This window comes from Macrobrachium rosenbergii, chromosome 2, assembly GCF_040412425.1.
Source record: "Macrobrachium rosenbergii isolate ZJJX-2024 chromosome 2, ASM4041242v1, whole genome shotgun sequence".
Lineage (NCBI taxonomy): Eukaryota > Metazoa > Arthropoda > Malacostraca > Decapoda > Palaemonidae > Macrobrachium > Macrobrachium rosenbergii.
The window spans coordinates 46,438,435-46,458,742 of NC_089742.1; the positions used below are offsets into that span (position 1 = coordinate 46,438,435).

Sequence of the window (20,308 nt, forward strand, 5' to 3'; positions counted from 1 at the left end):
AGACTGGTAAATACGTTCGCCCCAAGCACAGAGAAGTCGTTTTTGTTCTCTGTAGCGACAGTGGTGGTTTAAAATCCAGAGATGGGCATGGCAACAGATTTGCTGGACTTCATGGTTGTCAGCTGCCATAACTTTCCACTGAACTATAACATATATGCCAAGAACATTAGACCATTTTCAAGGCTATCAGAGAGAGAGAGAGAGAGAGAGAGAGAGAGAGAGAGAGAGAGAGAGAGAGAGAGAGACGCCAACACCTGTAGTTATTCTACAAGAAAATCCATTTTCATTTGGAGTCAGCAAAGAAGCACATAGGTGCAACAATCCCTTTGACGACAAAAACGCCATATTTAATAGCAAATATCAAGTATAAACTGCCTTTTCAGAAACTCTCTCTCTCTCTCTCTCCTGAGAACTTGGTAAGCAAGCACTCAGTTCAGGCAAGCACGGAGCATAAACGCGCGGGAGTCCACTGTTAAAATAAACAGCTTAATGGTGAATCACACACTACACAGCAGTGTTCAAGTATACCTTACTTGCTTCGGTTTTACTGAACAAGCGGGGGTGTATACTACGCACTGCTACACCATACACCTGGTTACTCAGAGGTGTTTCTGGCACAATTAATGCACCAGGCACCAGGACACCTGTTCTGCGTGTTATCTAGAAATGTCTAGGATAGCAAAGTTAAATTAGCATTTTTTCCAGCTAATCTTTTTCTCATGTACAACGTGGTCAGGGCCCATACGCAGGAATACGTAGAGAGAGAGAGAGAGAGAGAGAGAGAGAGAGAGAGAGAGAGAGAGAGAGAGAGAGAGAGAAGAGAGAGAATTAAGTTAATCTCTGGGGAGAATTATTGCCTAAAAAGTATAATAAATAGCTGTCTCCATATTTAATTTTGAAGCTAGGGGTACAAATATTTATATATCATATTATATATATTTATACGCACACACACAAAACATATATATATACATTGTACCTCTAGCTTCAAAATTAAATATATATATATATATATATATATATATATATATATATATATATATATATATACATACACACAAACATATATATATATATATATATATATATATATATATATATATATATATATATATATATATATATATATATATATATATATATATATATATATATATATCACACTAAAGCAGTGTAATTATTACCAGATCAGAAAAGCAATGCATATGAGTTAAAAGAAACGCGGTTATAAAAAAAAAGTCATTACAAGAGAAAAAGCTGTCAAGGTTCGAGAAAAAAAAAAATATTCATAATCCATCTCCGGGGCCTGACGAATTAAAAGATTCAAGGTTGCAGAGTAACAGACGGAGAGAAGAGTATGGCAGAATCTCTGGAGGAACCATTTCCAGTCGAAAGGGCGCCGGCTCTTGCGTGTGAGTGTGTGTGTGTGCGTTCGTTTGTGAACGACACCGAGTGATGGAAAATTACCTTGCCTCGTGGAAGGATGCTTGTGTTCCAGTAATTTTTTTCTTGCTTTTAATCTTTTTTGTGAGTTCAGCTTCCAGCTGCTACTCTCGAGATGTTTCGCAATGTCTGAGGGAATTTCTTTTTATGGTGAAATGAAAACGATGGTATAATTTGACAGACGGAGATAATCCTTTTATATTTTAATATAGGACATTTTTTTAAGTTGTTTTGTTGAATGACTGATAGTTGGGAACTGAAAAACGAAGAATTTATTTTTCTGTTCCACAGGATAACTGAAATGTCTGCCAGCTATCTGATTTTATTCTTGTCTTTGAAATAAGCTAATGAAATTGATAAAACAGAAAATTGTTATTATTATTATTATTATTATTATTATTATTATTGTTATTATTATTATTATTATTATTATTACTCAGACGATGAATTTCAAGCCAGAGGCCCCTTGTGGTGGGTTTCTTCCATACGAACAAGCCCACCACAGGAGCCACTGACTTCAAATTCAAGCATCCAAAGAATATTACAGTGTTCTTTTGAAATTAGTATTAGAAGGCAACAGGAAATACAGAGAGAAGAGATTATTTCTTAGAATGAACGAACAAGGAGACAGAATAACTTATCAATCAGTAAAGAACCTTAAGCGTTTTTATTTCTCGTACCCCTCTCTCTACGAACAGAAATTCCCCCCTGTTTATCAGTGTCGAAAAGGTGGGCACACACTTTCACTTTTTTTCCTTGGACATGAACCAGTAATATTTCTCCATGAAAGGGCTAAATGGCTGCTTACACACCCTCGCCAGGGCATCCGTCAAGGTGAACCTTGAGTTCCTACAACCTTTAGGTTATATTCAGTGTTCTTTCTTATACTAATTCATAGCCATTTTTTTTCACTTGATTTGCAAATTAGTCACTTTTCCTTTCTCCCGTTTTATATCAATATTTCTTTATGTTTAACTTTAATAATGTTGAAATTGGTGAAGAAATCCACAGTGGTGTAAATGTACATGTGTATTAGAATTATATATACAAACGAGAGCTTGTATTTATATATTTCTAATTGAGATTGAGAAGGGGAATCATTTGTGTATATATATATATTCATATATATATAATATATATATATATATATATATATATATATATATATATATATATATATATATATATATATATATATATATATATTTACATTTACACCACTGTGGATTCTTCACCATGTTTGACTCATGCTATAATGAGATTTTTATGAAATTTAATATTAATGATTTTTCCATGGGGAGAGAGATAGAGATTCTAATCACCTCTGACGAATTTTTGTTCCCCATTTCTCTGCCTCAACCTGACCATATAGGCTACTTCTGATCAATTCTAGATAACTGTAACGCCAAACTGCACGAGGTGACTTGCATAAAGATTAGCCAGCCACTTCTAGTTTTTCTTCTCACCTCTCAGAGCAGTTGCTTCTTGGGTAATTTTTGAAAAGTTGGGCAGACGAGATTTCACGACATAGGCTGGACGTCACTGACGTAAAAAAAAAAAAAAGACGCAGGGAAATAACACAGTTAATAGTTTCTGTGACGAGCCATCTTGGTTTTTTGAACATAGGTCTAGCGGGTTTCGTAATGTCAGTGCAGTAAGATCTCTCTCTCTCTCTCTCTCTCTCTCTCTCTCTCTGACCAACTGACTGAAAAGCCAAGTCTATCCAAAGTTAGCTAGTGGCAAGAAAATCTAGCTCCACCGAATACCCTATACTTGGAAACTAGGTTACACTTTGATAACAAGATAAGCGTAGATGGTCCGCCACAGGGAAGTCTACTCAACGCTGCCCCCACCGTTTCATTGACCTTTTTCCAGAGTTATCGAAGGAAAAAGAATTAGAAGGAAGGAGAAGGAGTCTTCTTATAAAGGTCGGCTTGCGTGAACCCGTTTCCCTCCTAGTGACTGTTGGATTCTAGTCGTCATTTCCGTTCACTAAAAAATTTCGCGAATAGGTTCTACGTATAAAAAGGTATACGTCAATGACAGATCTTAATTTTCACAAGTGTATAAAGGACCTTACATTATCATAACTCGTTGAAGTTTTCAATAAACACAACGCTCTTGTAGGATCTTGAGAGATCCTGGAAAGTAGGCCTAGTGGGCTCGAGTGAAGGAGCTGAAGAAATACCCACGTCTTGATTCTATCCTGGCCAGCAGCAAGGTTTTCCAACGGTTATTTCGCTAATATCGTCCCTCTTTGAACTCCAGCATCCATACTGTTAATATTTCTAGCAGTAATGGTAGCGGTAGTAGTACTAGTGTAGAGCTAATATGAATGCCTAAGGTACAAAGCAATTTCCTGCTTAGAGAAACTTTCATCAAAGCTACATCAGAGTACAATCTAAGGGCCATCAGATAAAAAAAAAGGCCCAAAAGGTCATGAGGTGCCCCATAATAAGTTTCAGCATGTGCCCAAAAGGTTTCTAAGACCTCCAAATTCCCTGGTCTTGAAAGCCTTTGCGGATGGAAGGCGGGAAAAGAAACTGAGTTAGGAATGTTTCCAATTTCTCGGAACGCTTAACGTGGCCTATTGATACAATAGACATTTTTCCATCCTTCAATTTAACGAGGATGAGGAACACCGACGAGAAGACTAGGCTGTATTTGTAGGCGTCCTTGTTATCCAGGTCTGTGCGTCGTTTGCGGCAAATGACGCAACGTGGAGTTGCGACTGCCAAGCTTTTAGGCCACGTGGCATTCGCTTGTAACTTGTTCTACGTAGGTGGGAATTAAACTCAAACAGCAGACACGAAGAAAGCAAAACTCATATCTGTCCTGTCAAATCCACCAAAAGAAACTCAAGAAAATCATGCCTCTCGCTTAGTGCAGTTTTTAAACTCAAACAGAAAACACGAAGAAGACAAAAGCCTAGACCTACAAATTACGCCACTCGCTTCGTGCAGATGCATAAACTAAAAAATAAAGCTCGACATGATATTCCCTCCACGATTTTCCTTGGAACTCGTTTATGTAACCATAATCACCTGAACAGGCGAGCAATTCTCTGGAAAGAAAAAAAAAACTTAGATGCAGAGGTCCGGTGAGAATACAAGCCTCCGGTTTAATGAGGTGTCTGTTCAAGTTAGGATAACAAGAACCAGTTTAGCCGAGGCTCTTGGGGCTGGAGAGAGAGAGAGAGAGAGAGAGAGAGAGAGAGAGAGAGAGAGAGAGAGAGAGAACTTTTATTTTTATCCCTTTCGCAATTGCAGGCGGTAGAGTATTGTACGGTGAGGAATACAACGATTTGTATCGAATCACGAGATTTCGCGGTTTGAGCGCATAAGTGTACATGCAATGTTGCATACTCTATCATTTTGTAATATCTGAATTGTTTTCATGTTCCTGCTGATACACTGGTCTCAAGATTTATCTCGCACCGTCGCTCAACATAAGCATTGATCGCGAACGGCCGGTACATAAGCAATATTGATTAGACGCAATCATCATTTTTGCTTTTATCCTTGTTTGAGAAAGCTTGAAGCCTTTCCTCGTAAGAATGGCGAGTTGATGTTAATGTTCCACTCCTCCTAGCCTAAATGTGTGACACACCAAACGTACAACATGAGAAAAGGAAAACTAAACATAAACTAAACTTATAGACAACTGAGAGTGCGCACTTCCTTCGATTGCGGGAAACAAAAGCGGCAGAAAATGGGAATTCAAATTCAAACGTATCCCAAAACAAGACGAACTCTTCCATGTCTTAGCTAAATTACTTTAAAATTACCCAACAATTTTGAGATGTTTAGTGGACAGACAGTCACGCAAATCGACAGTCAACACTCGGCGTCATTAGCGAATGCAAAAAGAAGACGAAAACATATGTAAACAAAGTGTTGCGTCATCTCTCATTTGTATTCGTAGGCTGTGAGGGCGCCTTATTTGCTAAGAGGCTCTTCTCCGTCTCCTTCCCTCTCTCCCTCAGCTCCCCCCCACTCTCTCCCTCACCCCCGCCCCCTATTTTTTATTCTTGTTTTGAAACTGCATCTCTAAACGCCCCAGGTAGAGAATTTCCCGTCTCCCATATACAGAGGGAATCTTACGCGATATCCTATTGGCTAGAAGAGGCTGGCGTGATCTACTAAACTCCGCCTATTTATATGCCGCCTATACCTTTATTCAGCCGTAGTTTGGCAAGTTGCAAAGTTAAAAAAAGACTTGTATAAGTCCTGAAACTACGTCTAAAAGCAGAGAGCGACGGGAGGGGCAACCAAAGGCCATTTGAATCGCACGATAAAAAAAGGTTGAGGCTTAACTACGTAAAGCGATATTTTTAAAGTTACACTGAAATCATTTGCTGAAACTTATTATCTGATACTAATGATTACTAGTAACTGTGAAGAGGCATTAATACTGATCTGGTTTTCCAAAACTTTCTACATATATATATATATATATATATATATATATATATATATATATATATATATATATATATATATATATATATATATATATATATATATATATATATATATATATATATATATATATATATCATATACATACATATACTATATATATATATTATATATGTATATATATACATATATATATACATATATATATATATATATATATATATATATATATATATATATATATATATATATATATATATGTGTGTGTGTGTGTATATGTGTGCGTGTGTGTGTTCGTATGTGTGTGTGCATAAATAACTGAGCTCAGATGCTGACAATTTGCATGGCACTGCTTACAGAAATTCTAATTTTCACATCAAGCAGATTATCCGAATACAAAGTCAATCTGGTTGACACCAGATTGCAGAATTTGCATGTCGGAAGTGCAGAAGAACTGAAATTGACACCCGTTTTCCCCTTAGGAAGGATGTCAAGAGATGGTAATCATAAAAAAAAAAAAATAAAATCAATTTTCCTGCGTGGGGAGCATTTTAAGCGCAATAAAAGCAACAAAGGTATTAACAATAGCTTCCGCATCTTTTGTTGTGCATGACAAGATAATAACACGCATATGTATTCAGTCTATTTCTTCTTCTTCTTCTTATTCTTTGTTTCCACAACACAACACTTCTTATAAGACCTTGTGGCGCAAGCTAACAGGTATTTGGACTGACTTTCTATTTTTTATTTAATCAAAGGACGATCCGATGTTCTTCTTTCCTCGAAATTTATTAGATCTTGGGCAAGAATGAATAATAATTAATATGTATGTACATACAACCTACTTGGTCACTTTTAACCAGATACGTCTGTAATTGCAATGACCACAATGCCCTCTTATTGACTTCTTGAATTCTTCACTCTTTTTGGATGCGCTCGTCGCTACAAAGCCTTGGAGCCGAATGCAAGATTATGAAGTAGTTGTGATGTCCGCAGCAGGACATAATATGTATACATATCTTCATATAATATATATATATATATATATATATATATATATATATATATATATATATATATATATATATATATATTATATATATACACACATACATACATACGCATATATATATATATATATATATATATATATATACATACACACACAGTATATATAGAATTAACACCTTACCTTAACTGTATCAAACGGATGACCAACTGCTACACCTGCACAGCCTGAAAGAAAGAAGGACATAAAATAATTAATGAAAGCAGAGTTATAAAAACGGGAACACAATTGTTGACCGAAAATGACTCAAAATCTAATAACCCTCACAATCCAACCCTCGTTATCACATAAAACAAACATCTCGGCTCATTTCCGCCGAAGCAGTTTAATCTGCAAGAACTCGAGGAGTGGACTCATTTCTGGGGAATTTCAGTCGCAGGCCTGCAATCAAGGCGGTCTTGCTGAAATCAGGCACAGGAAAGGGGTCTATTTCTGGCGAAATTGAGTACCGCCTCGTGTGGTCCGGTTTCAGTTAGTTCTTTAAAGATGTCAATCATTCTGCTTTCGTTATATTATTATTATTATTATTATTATTATTATTATTATTATTATTATTATTATTCAGTCGATGAAACCTATTCATATAGAACAAGCCCACCATAGGGGACACTGACTTGAAATTCAAGCTTCCAAAGAATATTATGGTGTTCATTAGGAAGAAGTAAGAGGAAAGAAGAGATCCAGCTTATTAAAAAAGAAAAAATAAATTAATAAACAGATAAATAGATAAAAATGTATTGAAATGCAACAAGAATAGTATTAGGGTAGTAATGCATTGCTCTCTTGAACTTCTGAGGTTCCAACTGCATGGGCAAAAAGTGTCACCTTTCAGCCCCGGGATATGATTTCAGGAAGGAAGGAGATATACAAAGGATTACGAGGAATCCCTCTCGCTTACGTTTGAGGTGAGTCAGGATGACGCCAAGGAAAAGGAAAGGAAACCAGATGAATGTGGATTTTGATGCTTATGACGATTTTTTTTTTTCATGATTCATATTCAGCGGGCGTTCGTTTAAGGAAGCATCTGCGATCACTGACTGGCTGTTAGCAAGCTGGTTTTAAGTAGAAAGTCCAATTGATTCATAACATGAGAAAGAAAATCGAAAATTTATATTTGGAAATGAGCAAAATCGAGTTTCTGTTCAGAAACCAAAGGAGGTTAAAAATTTACAATCGATTCATAAGATGATAAAGAAACCAAAAAATTTATATCTGAAAATAAGCAAATTTGAGTTTCAATCTGGTATTCAGCACAATGACCATTTCATTATAGTTTCGCTTCATACGTCTGAAACGCTTTTTTTTTTTATGCCATGCTCAGGTTATGTAGTAAATTTCTTTGTCTTTACAGTAAAAGTAATGAACGGTAATCTGAGTTCACTCCTGCGCATACAGAAACCATTCCCTACCTAAGCATTTGCAATTTTTTCCTCGTCGTATTATTGTTCTTCCCTTTTCATTTTAACAGAATTCTTTCACATTCACAATTAGATCCCTGATCCCCTTTCCCTCCCGAGAGCAACCAGATTCGCCGAACAGCAGCACCAATACCCAGTAAGTGTGCCTCGCTTGTCGAACCTCTCACAGTTCCAGAGGTCCTTTAAAAGTTCAAGCGAAGATGCAATGCATTACTACCCTAATGTTATTCTCCTGGCATTTTAATGCATTTCTATCTATTTAATAATTTATTTTCCTTTCTAATAAGGGAGATCTCTTCTTTCTGCATTTCCCTTTACCTTCCCTTACTTCCTAATGAGAACCATATTCTTTGGAAGCTCGAATTTCAAGTCAATGGCCCCATTTGGTGGGCTCGTTCCATATGAATAGGATTCATCTTCTGAATAATAATAATAATAATAATAATAACAATAATAATAATAATAATAATAATAATAACAATCTCTTCTGTTTGTTCAGTTAGACACTACAGGACCCATAATACGCTACAAAAAACTATGACGTCAGAGAACGGATGACGTAAGTAGCTTCAAAGTGGAACTCGCAAGACCGAAAAGGTGCTGCGCCTACGACTATTTATAGCCGCCCAAATGGGTAATTCCCCTTCCTACCCAGCTTCTCCTAGCGGGTCGTTGTAACCCATAACTACTCACACTAGACAGATATCTCTGAGCCCCGTTGCGAGTGCCGGAAAAAAAAGAACTCTTGATTCTCGTGGAAGATGTTTTAATCCGTGTTGATCTAGACTCGCTTGTATTTTTGTATTTTTTGGATCTTTCCTACGCAGTGACCCCCAAGGGTTTTAACCCACCTGGTATCCACCTTTACGGCGTGTTTAGTACAAGCCCGTTGGGGATGACAGTAAAAACATAAACAAAAGACTGTAAATATCAAAAAGATAATGACCCACAAGAAATATTAGTCCTAGATAACGACCCCAGAAAACCCTTGGGGGTCACTACCTTTGAAAGATCCATTTTCTTTACACAAATTCAACGATCTGGTGTGTGTGAATGGTAACCCCTTCAAAAACTGACCAAACCAATTGTTTACTTAGTTTTAATGGTCAGGATTTATCCACACACACACACACACACACGCGTCTTTAACCACACGACCAAAATACGCGCTGTATTTCCAAGTTAGTCTTTTCAAAAAACAAGACAACAGAATATGCTTTAGAATATATAACCTGCAGTCTCATCGTACACAGCAAAAATACAGGACGAAGAACCGCTGGTCAGAATCAAGTAAGCCAAAGTAGCTGAAAGCTAATAAAATTCATAAAAAATATATATAAAAAACAGCGTTCTTTGGAGAGCATTGTTTACCTGCAAACAGGGAAATTCCCTCCGCTGTCAGGTGAGATTGGATCATGATTGTGAATACATTGAAAGTGAAGATAAATCTCTAAGGATAGGTGCCCTTGAAAACACGTAAAAAATGCAGCAATCGAGTTTTCTGTACAGCCGCTACAGCGCATAATCAAAGCCACCGAAAATACATCTATCTTTCGGTGGTCTTGCTATAATGCCATATGAGCCGCGCCCCATGAAACTTTAACCAAGACCCGGTGGTGACCTATCCTATATCGTTGCCAGTAGCACGATTATGGCTAACTTTAACCTTAAATAAAATCAAAACTACTGAGGCTAGAGGGCTGCAATTTGGTATGTTTGATGATTGGAGGCTGGATGATCAACATACCAATTTGCAGCCCTCTAGACTCAGTAGTTTTTAAGATTTGAGGGCGGACGGGAAAAGTGCGGACAGAAAAAAGTGCGGACGTACAGACAAAGCCGGCACAATAGTTTTCTTTTACAGAAAACTAAAACGAAGTCTGTATTTTGTGATCTTATAAAGCAAGAAGCAGCTGATACCTCTTATATCACTGGTCAGATGATTTCTGTGAAACTGCGACTTCATCAGAAAAATGATTCTTTACAACATTTGTAAATTAAGAAACAAGGAACGGTTACTTTTAAGTGGATTCTTAGAATACATGATGGAATAATCTGTAATTAACTTATATGATCAAGTCTTCCTCACTATTATTATTATTATTATTATTATTATTATTATTATTATTATTATTATCCAGCGCTTACATACACTGACATTCACACATATATTATATACATACACACACATATATATACTGTACATATATATTTGTTTGTGTGCAGGAAAACTAATTTTCAACATATAAACATCATGTCTTTGCACCACGCAGCCATTCATTTCCCGAAATGACTTACAAATGAATTATAAGGACAATAAGAGAGCCAACAACAAAACTGACCACACTGAACTCATCAGAAAAAATTCAACCGCGTGTTTACGTCCTACAGTCTTCCTAGTCAGGGAGTAGTTGCGTTCATTTCATCATCCTGCCTTCCTCAAGGTTGGATGCCATTCGTGAGGAACAATTAAACACACCCCGACTTAAGGGCGGACTCTATTGCGAAACGAACGCGCCCGTTTTAGATCTGCTGTTACGTATTCTTACCGTTACTGGTTGAAGGACTACTTCCTAAACATGAACGTAATTTCCCCGTTAGTCTGAAGCGGGAAGAACGCGAAGGAAAAATGGGAAAAGTAACTGGCATTAAGGGTGTCTTAATACTCGCGCGAATGATTTTAAAGATCCCTTTGAAGATGGACGTAACGGAACTATACGAGAGCTTTACTCATCCACAGCAAATCATTGGCGGCTATCCGTTTTCCTTCGAGTTCAGCGTTGAGTTCTTTCTGGTCTAAGAATGAATATGATGTTCGCTTCCTTTCCTCTTCTTCTTGCCTTAAAGAGAGAGAGAGAGAGAGAGCGAAGTCGAGGTAAACACGCCAGCAGACCATTTGGCCCAGAGCCAGGAAAAGTCACTCGGACAAGTGCGCAGTTGTTTGCCGAGGACCCCGGGCTTCGTTCGCCGCCAAGGCGTTTCAGGAAGCCCGTCATGGGCTCGAGATACGTTAGCATATCATTCAGAAATGTAGAAGACGAAGGTCGAAGCAGAGTCGTGAGAATACTGGTCGACAACAAGAAGGAAATCCTCAGCCTCTACAAGAAAGAGGGAAATTACAAACATTTGAAAGTAGGCCTGGTTGGTTATCACTTCGGTCTATTGATGACACATGACTGTTAAGGGGGGTAAAAGGAAATTCTAAAAACAACGCTACCTCTACTTCTTCTCGACGATTGTGTGCAGGATGCTGAACTTTCTCTACCCATAGGCCCTGACCATTCAGATAAGTTGGTCTGTCAGAAGATGCCAATAGGCAGATAACGAAAAAAATATGATTAAATATCTTGATATTTTCCAGTACTGTCTTAATTTTTGTAACTTCCTTGCTTCTAGGTATCTTATTTCGAAGCATCCTTGCGCCATTTCAGTTGATTCCAGTTGATGTCGTTCAGTTCTGCTCGTATTTGATATCAAAGTGCGTTACAGACATTGAAACCTATTTCTTACATTGACATTCTCGCAGAGGTACAGATCTTGGGTTCTACCAAGTTCACGAAGTTTGGTTATTGTCTCTTCAATTCTCATCTCGATTATTATTCAGAAGATGAATCCTAACCATATGGAACAAGCCCACCACAGGGTCCATTGACTTGAAAATTTCAAGCTTCCAAAGAATATGGTGCTCATTAGGAAGTAAGAAAAGGCAAAGGGGAATACAAAAGAAGAGATCTCTCTTATCAAAAAGAAAATACACATCAACAAATTAATAAATGAATAAAAATATATTCAAATGCAAGGAGAACAACATTAGGGTAGTAATGCAATGCATCTTCGCGTGAACTTTTGAATCAACATAGCCTGATGCAGAAGTAGTCTGAGGGAAGCTATGGTCTCTACCTATTGTAGACCCCAGGAGTCCTTCACCAAAGTCCTTAGCATTAGGAGCTGGTACTAACGCCATCTCCCGGCCGTACCCGGAGACAAGGTTCTGAGGCACCCTAACACGTGAGTACGTGTGCACGTGACTTTAAAAAAAAAAACCTGGACCACTGGAAACCTTTGGTGGACTTGAAAAGTCATGAGTTAAGTCATTTTAACTATTGAAAATCATATTTGTATCTTCGTATCATACGCACTGATGGACATAAAAAGTCAACCACCATATGATTATCACTATTGCAACAGCAATTCATTTGGTGGGTTCAGGGCACCTTGAACAAGAAATGGAAACATTTAGCAAGAGTCCAGTTTTTCTTGGCGAGGGGGTTTAACGTGGGCGGGGCTAATGGGGTGGGGGTGGGGTTGATTGATTTAAAGGTGATGTAGCTTTCAACTTGCAGGCAACTTTTTTTGTTGCATCGTGGACTTTGAAGAATTCCAAAGGGTTTAATAAAACTTTTTTGAAAGTTTTTCTGTATTCTGATCTTCCACTTAGCAAGAGAACGAAAACTGAAATCTGATTCAGATGACAAAGAAATAAAGTATATAAGAGTTTCATAGCCGAAGGTGCCAAGGATTTCAAATCTGCATCTCTAATGCATTCCGTTGCTATGACTAAAGAAGGAAGCTGCTGCTACTGCTGCTGCTAGGGGCAGCCGATTTGAAACAAGTTTGTTGCTTTCTCAGAACCTCCAGAGAGGTCCAAGTTGCCGGCGAAACTTATATAACGCCCAGCAGTTAACCGGGGACCACTTTCTGAAGCTCCCATACTTGGAGAAGAACCTCTTGGGTGTTCGAAAATCTAGATACACCGCAGCCCGAATACCTTTTGCTTAGATTAGCGCCGGTAGCTGCACCTACCCTGACATCGAATCGAATTGAATGTAAAATTTAGGCCAAAGGCCAAGCACTGGGACCTATGAAGTCGTTCAGCGCTGGAACGGAAATTGACAGTAAAAGGTCTGAAAGGTGTAACAGGGGGAAAACCTCAAAGCAGTTGCACTTTGAATCAACTGTTAGGAGAGGGTGGAAAGGAAGATGGAAGAAAGAGAAAATGAAAGGTGGTACAATGAAAGGAACGAAAGGGGTTGCAGCTAGGGGTTGAAGGGGCGCTGCAAAGAACCTCAAGTAATGCCTACAGTGCACCGTATGAGATGCACTGACGGCATTAGCCCCCTGCGGGCGATAACACTCTTAAGAGATGATTTGTACAGTATTATATATTTTCTAAATTGTTTAAATATATATACAGTATATGGAAGCCGTGGGTTAATGGATATACCATCATGGTGCCATGGAAGGGCCAAAAAAACTCACGAAATATTGTCGTGTGCCAAGTAGCCTTGCTATTTTTGAGGCCATTATGACAAAAACAGAACATTCAATCTTTTATGTAATCTTACGAAATTCAGTTTTTCTTGTCGAAAAATTTACACGTAAACAAAATGATTAAGTTTAGTTAAAAAAATATAAGGTTAAGTACAAAAATTAAGGTTGTTAAAGAAATTAAAGCTAAGTTTAAAAAAATAAGTTTAAATTAAAAATGATGAAGGTTGTTAAAATTTAAGGTTAAAAACATTTAGGTTGTTAAAAAAAATAAAGGTAGGTTAAAAAAAATTAAGGTTGTTAAAAAATTAAGGTTGTTAGAAAAAATTAAGGCTAAGCTAAAAAAAAATTAAAGTTGTTAAAAAAATTAAGGTTAAGTTAAAAAAAGAATTAAGGTTGTTAAAAAATTAAGGTTATGTTAAAAAATTAAGATTGCTAAAAAAAATAAGGTTAAATTTAAAAGACTAAGGTTGTCAAAAAAAAAATTCAGGTAGCTAAAAGAATAAAGGTTCCAAAAAATTAAGGTTAAAAAAATAAGGTTAAGTTAAAAACAATAAGGTTGTTAAAATAATTAAAGTTAAGTTTAAAAAATTAAGGTTAAGTTCATTTTGCGTTCATGGAAAATGCATGTCAATCGAAAAGTCTACATATTAAGAAATGGTAGTTTGAGTAAATTTACTCCAGAGAATATTTAAATAAAAAAAGAGACAAATTTATTGAGTTTCTGAAAGGTAATACTTTATGAACATCCACAAATGTAGTTATCGAAGTTTTTTTCCGTCTACTATAGACACGCACACACAAACACTTAAAACACACGCACATATATACATATGTACATATATATATATATATATATATATATATATATATATATATATATATATATATAAACATATACATATATATATATATATATATATATATATATATATATATATATATATATATATATATATATATATATATATATATATATTTCATACATCTATATATATATATAGATTTATATAAATTTCAGACTCACATCAGGATTGAATCCAGGTCTTTCAAATGAAAGACGAGACTGCTGCCAACCTGAGCCTTGAAAGACCTGGGTTCGATCCTGATGTGAGTCAGAAATTTATTTCTGTTTCACACGTGATTGTGTGTTGATTACTTTTATATATATATATATATATATATATATATATACATATATATATATATATATATATATATATATATATATATATATATATATATATATGTATGTATATATATATATATATATATATATATATATATATATATATATATATATATATATATATATATATATATATATACATACTGTGAGTAATCAACCAATTTTCCAACAAGGCGACAGAATGATTACAAAATACATACAGACGAAATCGTGAATAATCTCATTCAATTTTCATCGGTGAGGAAGAAATCAAAGAGAAAAGATCAGTAACGTATGATCCCCTTCCTAATTGAGTATTTGAAATAAGAAAAAAATCACATGAACCACAAATTAAATGGAAAAGCAAAATCAAATTATAGAGATGGTGATCTACGAAGCCAACTAGGATTATATTCAATATTTTCTGTGTAATGAACTGAATATGATTTCTCAGCTGACTTTACTGGGCTGGTTGGATTGAATATGGAATTTAGGTCAAAGGCCAAGCACTGGGACCTATGAGGTCATTCAGAGCTGAAGCGGAAATTGACAGTAGGTAGGTCTGAAAGGTGTAACAGGAGGAAAACCTCGCAGTTGCACTAATTAATTGTTAGGAGAGGATGAAAAGTAAGATGGAAGAGAGAGAATATGAATGAAGGTACAGCAAAAATAATGGAGGGGGTTGCAGCTAAGGGCCGAAGGCACGCTGCAGAGAATCTTAAGTAATGTCTACAGTGCACCGCATGAGGTACACTGACGGCACTAACCCCCTACGGGGTTTTACTGGGCTGGTGACAAAAGTATGACCTGACTTTTTTCGCCTTTAGTGGATAAAATGACGTATGAACTTTTCTGTAATCAAAATTTATTCTGTTAAGAATATCTAAGATTATCAGCTACCATTTCAATCACTGAAGGGACATGAGTGTGTTATTTTATCAAATATATCATTTTATTTGCCACCTTCTTGTTATTCACTAAGCGATTTCCAAAATTATAATTCCATAACCTTCGGGGAGGCCCAATGTAACTACGCATAAGCGCCCTATTTTTATCTCAAAGGAAAATGCAAAAAAATGTCAGAGACATAATTATCTTGACTTGTATAATCCCAGTGAATAGCCTTGTTCGTTGTCAGCTAAAAATAGAGTCAAGGTTACGTGCCAGTGGCACATGCCCCTTCATTTTCTTACCGGAGGGCAGAGAGACGCAGCCTTAAATTCAAAATCTGGGGAAAGACGCAGGAAAACTAGATTGAAAATGAAGTCCCAGACGTTGAGAGCGTTCTTGATTCGTCTTCCATATCACTTGATTTGAGCTGCAAAGCTTATGTTTTCTCTTTGTGTAAGAGAGAGAGAGAGAGAGAGTTGGGGGAGGAGGAGGAGGAGGAGGAGGAGGAGGAGGAGGAGGACGGACAGGCCTGTTAAAAGACACTGACTATTCTCTCTTTCTCTCTCTCGTTTACGTAATGTGTTCTTGCATTCCAAACCGTCTTAGATACAGACGGGGGTCACGTTTACAACTGGAGACAAAATGTCAGCCTCTGGTATCTCGTAAACCCCACCCCTCCCTCCCCACTTCCCTCAACCCAACCCTCCTCCCACCAAAAAAAAATTGCCGGCAACTTAAAAAAAAAAAAAACTCGTGCATCTTGCAAACAGATTCTGCTTCAAACCGGCTCGCTTGAATGTATGAGGTGATTGTTAATCAGCTGGTTTTTTAAGTCTGAAGTTTTCCGATTTCCTTTTTTTTTTTATCATTTTAAACAACGACGCTTGATGCGCTCTCAGCAAGGGCTCTTGCTTCGAAAGAAGCTCTTTAAGACGGCTGTAGTGCTTCTGGAAAGGGGGTCAACGGAAAATATTCAGTGGGAGCCAGTGATTTCAACGCCTCAGATGGACATATCCTAGCGGCCTTTGAAACTTCAAAATAAGAGGCCATTTATGTGTATATCGTTAATTTAACCGGGTGTCGAAGAAAAAGAGGAAAAAGAGTCTGCCTCAAAGAATGGCTTTTAAAGGTGCTTATTTTATCCACATATACATACACAAAGAGAGTGATGCAGATAGAGGTCCTCCTGGTGGGAGAGCGAGAGGAAGACCGAAGCGGAGGTGGATGGATGTAGTTAGAGGAGACCTGAGAGACAGACAATTACTGTCAGAGGACGATGTGTTTGACCGAGTCAGGTGGAGGAGAGCTGTCAGAAATATCGACTCCACATAGAAGTGGGGAGAGATGCTGAGAAAGAAGACATACACAAAAAGGGAGTTAAAACTGAAACCTACCTTTCGACAAGGACGATGGCGATATCCTTTTAAAATTGATTGGCATGCTGGAAGCCTTGGACAAACGTAGGCAAAATAGAAAAGACAGAGCTCCAGAAAAAGCTGCATGTAGAAAAGCTCAATAAATGTCATGTCAGGGACATAACTTTTGTCAGTTTGTCCGTCAGAACGCTGATGTGAGTGACTTCTGACAAAGAATCCAAATAGACCTAGTCTTCGCATCACCAAATTTGCATTGAAAAATTAACCAAGCATTAGGGTAGCAAGTTAAAAAAATGTGCAATCGAGTTTTCTGTACAGTCGCTACAGCGTATAATCAAGGCCACCCAAAATGGATCTATCTTTCGGTGGTCTCGGTATAATGCTGTATGAGCTCGGCCCATGAAAATTTAGCCACGGCTCGGTGGTGGCCTATTCTACATTGTTTCCAGAAGCACGAGTATGGCTAACTTTAACCTTAAATAAAATAAAAATTACTGAGGCTAGAGGGCTGCATTTTGGTATGTTTGATGACTGGAGGGTGGATGATCAACATACCAATTTTCAGCCCTCTAGCCTCAGTAGTTTTTAAGATCTGAGGGCGGACAGAAAGAAGTGTGGACGGACAGACAAAGCCGGCACAGTAGTTTTATTTTACAGAAAACTAAAAACACGTATGGCGCTGTTCCAATTTCGACAGATTTGCACTTCTTACAGAAGTCAGCGCAAATCTTGGCAGACAGATTAGTATCATATTGCCTTATCTAACTGAATGGTACGTTAAATGTTCGTCTGATTTAGAAAGTTCTTTCATAGTTCATTTTGAAGGCAAAACGACATTTCTTGCGCTTCAGTTTCATGCGTGGAAAGCGCATGCGCTCTCAGCATCAATGCCCCGTGTTAGATTTTGCTCGTCACTTCAGATTGAATATTTATATACCTCCACGTTAGCGTGCCATTACCTTCCTACTTTGGTTATTTGAGAGAGAGAGAGAGAGAGAGAGAGAGAGAGAGAGAGAGAGAGAGAGAGAGAGAGAGAGATCCAAGGAAGGCCGGAGATTGGCGAAGCAAAGATGCAGGGGTGGTCTGATTGGCACGAGGTATTCACGTGCTGGAAACACCTCCGGAATGGGCCTTGTTCAAGACTCAGACGAGAGAGAGAGAGAGAGAGAGAGAGAGAGAGAGAGAGAGAGAGAGAGAGAGAGAGAGAGTTTTTACATCAATCTGAGCTAGCAGAAAGTTGTCTCGTCACTTCCAGCATTTTTGTATCTTCTGCCTCGAAACGAGAGTAGTTTCATTAGAGGAGAACAATCCGTCCTTGAGCTTTTTGGTGTTTCGTAGGTACCGTGATCACCTCTGTCGCTAATTGTGACGGGCAGGTCACCTCTGATGCCTCACTGATACGCCTTACGACTGAGGCGCCTCATTAAATCCACTCTAGAGAAGGATTCGTTCCTCCCGCTTCATGTTTTTCCAGCGATTATTTCGATTTCGGGAGCTCGGCGCTCCTTTTTACCAGCAAATATTACGCAGGAGTTCACAAGAATGCATGCGGGTTAATCACAAGAATAGACATAGTCAGTTTCGGCTTCAGGTGCACCGAGGAATTTCATCCAGGAACCAGACGAAGCCGGTCTTTGCCCAGACAGGAAAGAGGTCGCCAAAGGGACCCTCACGAAAAAAAAGGAAGAAGGAGAAGAAGAAGCAAGTGCTGCGCAGAAGACTTCTGGCTAAGGGGCAGTATGAGGGAGCGCATTTTTGGGTAAGAGGGCTTGAAGGATGGAAGGGGGAGAGGGCGGGGTGGGTGGGAGGGGAGGGAGGTGGGGTCTAGGGGCACCTTTCGAATCGTCGGCAAATACACACGGAGACACAGGCCGTTAAATAATGATTTAAATGCAAATAAGGAAATTGGTAAGATACTTTGAGGTCAGGGAAAGGCGCGTAGCCTGAAGAGAAAATTGAAATTGCTCCACATTTGGCACCAAATTCAAGTTTACTTTTCGAGTGAAACGGAGCTTTGGAACTCTTTTCGAACCTCCTTTGAAATCCTTGTCGAAGAGTTTCACGGTCGATGTATGAGATAAAAGGTTTTGTTACGCTGTCTATCGCAAATAATATAAGTTCACGTTTTGCTTAGACACTCTTTCTTATTTCAATATGAAACAATTTAACGAATCAGTGTTACGAGGCTAACGATATTAAGGTCACATCACTTAAACGCAAATTACCCTAAAAATAAATTGTGTATTTAGTGAGCCTGAGGTCTTGTTCATGAACACCAGATCCCGATGTATTAATAGCAGCCCAACTTTTTGGTAAACAACTTGAGTAAAACCTGCTTCCAAAGCAGCAGATTTGCTTAGGCGTGCATGCCACGTGGCCTAGCCTCTCTCAGCAACACGCAAGCACCTTCTTGCAAAGAAGTGGATCTCAAATCTGCGAGTAACGAGAGAGTTTAACGAGAAAAACAAACTCTGGGACAGTCGGTTAACTCAGAAATCTTTCGATTTTGATAACCACTTTTAATCTTAATAAATAACTACTCCACGCACATCCACAAAAGACATACAAAAGCACACATATGTACAAACATATTTGCAAACATGCACAAAACACAAACGTGGTGACTATTCCTGTTACCAGCGGGGCAAAGCCAGTTCTTCCACGCCCACTCGATCGACCAACCAGCAGAGAGGAGAGTAAAAAGTTCGACCAATCGCCAACCTGCCTCAGGTGGTACCATCGATGTTTATGAATTCGTGATTCTAATCTATGATTCAGTCGCTGTCATACTCATTCAAAATGAGCCTTCGTTGGTGATAAACCAGCGGGATAACCTTTAACAATTCGACGTTTAATTATACGACGTCTCCTGGAATTAATTATCCAGAAAAAAAAAAAAGGGAAACGAGAGGTGGATAAGAGTTGATGATGAAGGTACTCTTAAAGGAACATTTGGCTTCGTTCTCTGATTTAACATGAAGGTCATTGTGTGTGTGTGTGTGTGTGTGTGTGTGTGTGTGTGTGTGTGTGTGTGTGTGAAGACTTTCAAGACCAAGCTGGACAAGGAACTGACTCACTAAGATAAAAAAAAAAAAAATCCCAGATTGGATAAAGAGCTTTAAATAAGCGGCCAGGGACAATGAAGGAAGAATATCTTCCAAGAAGTCTAGAAGCCAGTGACTTCTTGAACAAAGCCTCCCATAGAAAGAAGGCTTTCCTTCCCTTTTAAAAGTTTCTTACAGATTTATGAATCG

General features: G+C 37.9%; 2 protein-coding genes across 2 annotated transcripts in view; one reads left to right on the top strand and one right to left on the bottom strand.

Annotated features, from left to right (window-relative positions):
* Positions 1–20,308, top strand: part of DCTN2-p50 (dynactin subunit 2) — a 177,123-nt gene that overhangs the window by 11,728 nt on the left and 145,087 nt on the right. The window lies entirely within an intron of this gene.
* LOC136846103 (mitochondrial basic amino acids transporter-like) overlaps positions 1–20,308 on the bottom strand; it is a 33,093-nt gene that overhangs the window by 8,285 nt on the left and 4,500 nt on the right. The window contains exon 2 of the mRNA XM_067116844.1: positions 7,057–7,100. Coding sequence (XP_066972945.1) covers positions 7,057–7,100 — 44 coding nt within the window. The remainder of the gene's footprint in view (positions 1–7,056; positions 7,101–20,308) is intronic.